Source organism: Arachis duranensis, chromosome 1, assembly GCF_000817695.3.
Source record: "Arachis duranensis cultivar V14167 chromosome 1, aradu.V14167.gnm2.J7QH, whole genome shotgun sequence".
Lineage (NCBI taxonomy): Eukaryota > Viridiplantae > Streptophyta > Magnoliopsida > Fabales > Fabaceae > Arachis > Arachis duranensis.
In genome coordinates this window covers 10,758,607-10,764,138 of record NC_029772.3, presented here as the reverse complement: position 1 = coordinate 10,764,138, position 5,532 = coordinate 10,758,607, and the positions used below count along the sequence as shown (strand labels likewise).

The following is a 5,532-nucleotide window of genomic DNA, read 5'->3' as shown; positions in this document are numbered from 1 at the left end:
TATCTTGGTCTGTTTGCCACTTCATTCTTAGTAAACATTTTTATATTCAATAAAGTAATTCAAAACATTTATTAATTTGAATTATTGTTCACATTAGAAAAAGAATATATATTTTAATTTAAACAAATCTCAACCTTTAATTACAAAATCGATGGCTAAGATTCAAAACAGCGAGAAACTTGAAAAGTTGAACATACAGAGCATATATTTAAGCATTACTGGGTGACGCTCAATTTTCATTCTTACTACAACTGTTCGAAGCGACGTGTAATCCTTTTCCCTTCTGTTCTGTCTTTTTGTAAGTTTTTATTTTACAAGTCAAAATTCTCTTGCTATCTTTTCATGGTGGCGATCTAAATCTTAATTAATGCATGTATGTCCTCTATGAATTTGAGTTGATGAATCAGGTGAGTGATGGCGGTGACACCAGTTCTACTTCACGGGACTTTGGAGGTAACTATTGTTCATGAGGTCCGCCACAATAATCCCAACAAAACTCCCTCTATCTGGGTACGTAGCTTCTTTGTTCTATCTCCAATGCTCTTATGACTTCATTCTCTCTTTCATTGAATTGATATATTATTGTCTTTTAAATTTCCAAAATGGAATCAGAGATTATCTTTTACATGAAAAAGATTTTTAAAATTCAATTGTATCCTATAAAATTTTGAGATTGAAAAAATTCCACTACGTTAGTTTTATATTTTTTTGTTAAGTTACTCGCTCATTATTACGTTACGAGGATCTAAGATTTGTTTGGTTAGTGTCGTATCTATTAGGTAGCGTTTGGTGGAGAGATAGAGACGGAAAGACTGAGACTGAGAGACAGAGACTAAGAGACAGGGATTGAAATAAATATCAGTATTCTGTTTGGTGCAAAATAGGAGACAGAAATTGAAACAAGAATGAAACTCTAATTTAATTTACACAAAGGGTAAAATTGGAATTAATTAATTGAAATGAAAGTATTTTAGGTATAAAATGTTATTAAAGTTTCAGTCTTCATCTCTAAAAACTTCAGTCTCCTGTGTCCCTACTTTTTGGAGGTACTGAAATACTGAAATTTTAGAGATAGAGACATAAATTTTAGTACCAGTCTCTGAACTGACAAACACGATACTGAATCTCAGTCTTTCAATCTCTGTCTCAGTACCTCAAAACAAACGCTACCTTAAAGACATAAACAGAATTACACATATACTATGTTTATTTTGTAAGACATACAAAATGAAAAATACAGTTACATACAGAAATATATAAAATACGTGTATTTTATATTTTTCTAAAATGATGAGACACGAATTTTTTTACCTGAGACAATTTAAATTTTAGTCTGTATATTTTTTTTTAAAATAATTGGGGGGAGAGAAAATGATTTTAACAAAGTATTACACTCACACAAAATAATGAGCCTAAAATATAGTCTTTAACTAATTATGCATAAATCAAAAAGAGAGAAATGATATAACTATTTACGCTTAAATTAATTTCTCACTTTTATATGCATAATTTATTACCTCTATTTACTTTTAAGTCTGTTTGAAAGGATCAATTTAGATATATATAAATAACTAACACTATAAAAAAAATTGAAAGAGGTAGTATTAGCAAAAAAAAAATCAATATTAAATGAATAATTTTTAAGATAAAAAAGTTTTAGTTAAACAAAAAACCAATATGATTAAGAATACAATTATCTTTATATAAAATTGTTAATTAAAAAGAATCGTTAGATAATTTGATATATTATTGACTAAATTGTTATGGAACACTTCTCAACTAACAATATGACAACTGCACCCTAAATTTTCACTCAAATTTAAAACTCATATAACATGTCTTACCAAATTAGACTAAAGCATAAAATAACACAAAGACCCTTTAAGTTTTATTGGATAAAAATAAAAAGCAAATGCAGAAACAAAGTTAGAACTAAAGTTGAGTATTCAGTTTTATTGTTGAAGTAATACTAGGGATTAGGAAGTAAAATTTTTCCGCCAACATCTGTAAATTCTTTTAAAGTTATTTTGTGGATATTAAATTTTAGATCATAAATTATAAATTTTTAAAATTAAACTTTAAATTATAAAATTTAAATCATAAATCCTCAAAAAAAAATGAAAATACTAACTAAAAGTGAAAAGTTAGTTATTATTATTATTATTATTATTATTATTATTATTATTATTATTATTATTAGAGGAGTGATACTCAAAACCTGCCATTTTTAACTGAATATAAAAAAATTATATCATTTAAATTATAGCTCAACGGCTATTGTGCATGTAGTGCTAATTTGTATTTAAATTGTTCAGGTTCAGTTGATGATATACGTGGTGGGATGGCTGTTGGAGCTATTGGACTGGCTAGTTGAACGCAATAATACTAAACTGGATGCAAAAATTTATCTGGATGGATTCGAAGTGGGAAGCAGGCATATACAAGCCCCCATGGATCGTAGCTGGAGAGAGCATTTTTACTTTCATTGTGCTCAGATGGCGTCAAATATCAAATTCGCTATCAACGATGTTACAAGAGAGGTTTCCGTTCAGGATATCTTGCAAAATGATGGTCAAACATGTGAATGGGTCCTGCAATTGCAAGGGATTGTTGGGCCGGCAGGTTCAAGGACCCGCGTGGTGCTGAAATTTTTGGATGCTAGAAAACACAGCGAAGGGATCGGTTCAGACTTTCATGGAGTTCGTGGCACCCACTACCCACAGAAAAATGGATGCAAGGTTACTCTTTACCAAGATGCTCACATCCCAGCTGATTACGTCGATAAAATGAGCAAGGATGGACTCGTGAATTATGAGCCGAAGCGATGCTGGGAGGACATATTTGATGCAATCAAGAAAGCAGAGAAGTTCGTATACATTGCTGGCTGGTCTCTTTACACTGAAATAACCCTCTTAAGGGATCCAACAAGGAAGACAATGGAAGAGAGACAAACTACACTTGGAGAGCTGCTCAAGAGAAAGGCAGAGAACGGACAGGTCAAAGTTGTATTGCTCATTTCCGATGATCCAACTGCGGTTGCAGGGTATGGAGGAGTGATGGGTATTCGTAGCAAAGAGGCAAAGGCATATTTTAGAGACACTAATGTGCAGTGCGTTTGGTGTTCTCGTCATAATAGTCGCGTGCTTTATAGTCATCACCAGAAGATTGTGGTGGTGGACGATAGTGATATTGGAGGAGGAATAGTGAGTTTCATTGGGGGCATTGATCTCTGCCGTGGAAGATATGATACTCCAGACCATTCACTTTTTAGAACCTTGCAAAAGAATGATGCACATAACAAAGATTTTCATCAAGCCAGTTTTGTTGGTTCTAAAATCGAAAAGGGTGGTCCTAGGGAGCCGTGGCATGACGTGCACTGTCGCCTCGAAGGGCCTGCTGCTTGTTATGTTTATGACACCTTTGTGCAGAGATGTAAGAAGGAAGGTAAAGAGGACATCCTTGTTCCCATGAACCAGCTTCGAGATTTCTTCAATTCCCCATCCCATGGCCACCAAGATAATAATAATAATAATAAGGCGTGGAATGTTCAGGTATTCAGATCTATTGATGACAAAGCTGTTCTCGACTTCCCAAAGGCTCATCATAGAAACATTACCAAAGTTGGGCCCCGGATTTTTAGAGGCAAATATAAAATAATAGATCATAGCATTGAAGATGCCTATATTGAAGCTATTAGGCGAGCAAAGAATTTCATCTATATTGAGAATGAATACTTCATAGGAAGCGATTTCGGTTGGAGTAGCAGACACAAGAAATTTAATGCTTCGAATCTAATCCCAAAGGAGATTTCACTCAAAATTGTTAGCAAGATTAAAGCCAAGGAGAAGTTCGCTGTGTATGTTGTGATTCCAATGTGGCCGGAGGGTGACCCTCATGGTGACGGTTTTGTTAGGGGTGACTTTTCTACAGTCCAGGACATGTTGCTTTTGCAGAGGAAGACAATAGAAATGATGTACAAGGACATTGTTGAAGCACTCAAACAAGAGAAAATTAAGGAAGATCCTCAGAGATATTTGTCATTCTTCTGCCTTGGGAATCGAGAGGTCAGAAAACATGGTGAATATCAACCTCAACGAACGCCACATAGGGATTTGCATTACATGAACGCTCAGACGAGTAGGCGATTCATGATTTATGTACATTCCAAGATGATGATAGGTAAGTATATATGTACTTTGTTCATGCATATTCTTGAGGTTTAATTAGTTCTTTATAGTCTTTTCTAATTTAGTAATTATGTCTTTTACTTTATTTTTACAGTTGATGATGAATACATAATCATTGGATCTGCCAACATCAACCACAGATCAATGCAAGGTGGTAGAGACACTGAGATTGCCATGGGAGCTTATCAACCCTCCTATCTGGCTAGCGGGCAAAATGGTGCAACGGGGCAGATCCACGGTTTCCGCATGTCCTTGTGGTTGGAGCATCTTGGAATATGTGAAAGAACCTTCATCAACCCTGAAAGTAAAGAATGTGTTAGTAGGGTGAACCAACTTGCTGAAAAGTATTGGAAATCGTATTCTGCAGGATCATTTGATACTGACCTTCCAGGCCATCTGCTCCGCTATCCTATTCAAATTTCTAACGATGGAACTGTGCAAGAACTTCCAGGATTCCAGTACTTCCCAGACACCTTTGCCACTATTCTAGGGAAACAAAGTCCTCTCATGCACAACACGTAATCAACCATTACCATTCATATTAAATAATGTCCCCAGTATATGCTCGTGCTTTGTGCTGCATGAGTAATGCATGTCTCTGTGTGCGTGTTTTTCCTAGTTATTGTTTCTTAAACAAAGGCCCATTTTGACAAAGAAGACAATATGAATAATCTAGTCAGTTCACTCGTCTACTTAATTAAGTGTTGGAATTCGAATCTCGTCTAGTACATGTAGTAATCGATTAGCCAGTAACACACTCTTAAATGGAACTTAAATTTGCAACTAATTAAAAAAAAAAGACATATAGAAGGAATTGTTTGTTTCTAAGATTTTGATTTGATAAGGTTTTAGTTTTATGTTTGTTCCTGTTGGATTTTGATTTGCTAAAGTTTTAGTTTTATGTAACTGAGTGACCGTTTGTTGGCCATCAATAATAATGTCAAAGGGGATCTAACCTTCAGTTACGTAACTTATTCATTTTTTTGGATCAAGTATTTACAACTATCTAAAAAAAATCCAAAAGCTTTTCTATTCAATCATTATACTTCTTCTTTTTGATAAATATCTCATCCAAACACATCTTTTTATTTACCGAGCCTACAAAGATAATTACAAAGTTTGATTGATTATATATTTAATTATTTATATGTTTTTCACTTGAGAATTTTATCATACGTGATTGATTGTATGTTCTTGTTTCCCGCTTTCTTTTACGCTTTCTTTTTATATTTATTTTTAGTTTTAGTTTTATATTTATTTTTCATTATCTAATAGATTTATATCTTAATTATTTAATTTATTAATATTTTTTTATTTAACTAATTTAATATTATACTATTAAGTC

The 5,532-nt window shown here is 33.4% G+C and overlaps 1 protein-coding gene across 1 annotated transcript; it reads left to right on the top strand.

Annotated features, from left to right (window-relative positions):
- The first annotated feature begins 207 nt into the window (after positions 1-207).
- On the top strand, positions 208-4,951 carry LOC127741081 (phospholipase D alpha 2-like). The gene is made up of 4 exons (XM_052252568.1): positions 208-298; positions 408-510; positions 2,316-4,179; positions 4,282-4,951. The coding sequence occupies exons 2-4, from the start codon at positions 415-417 to the stop codon at positions 4,707-4,709; spliced, it is 2,388 nt and encodes a 795-aa protein (XP_052108528.1). The 5' UTR covers positions 208-298; positions 408-414; the 3' UTR covers positions 4,710-4,951.
- Positions 4,952-5,532: the final 581 nt, after the last annotated feature.

Bases quoted from the DNA above. Each gene is read 5' to 3' on its own strand.
- LOC127741081 (XM_052252568.1), top strand. From the start codon at position 415: ATGGCGGTGACACCAGTTCTACTTCACGGGACTTTGGAGGTAACTATT. The intron at 511-2,315 runs GTACGTAGCTTC...TAAATTGTTCAG, and splicing joins ACAAAACTCCCTCTATCTGG to GTTCAGTTGATGATATACGT. The intron at 4,180-4,281 runs GTAAGTATATAT...TTATTTTTACAG, and splicing joins ACATTCCAAGATGATGATAG to TTGATGATGAATACATAATC.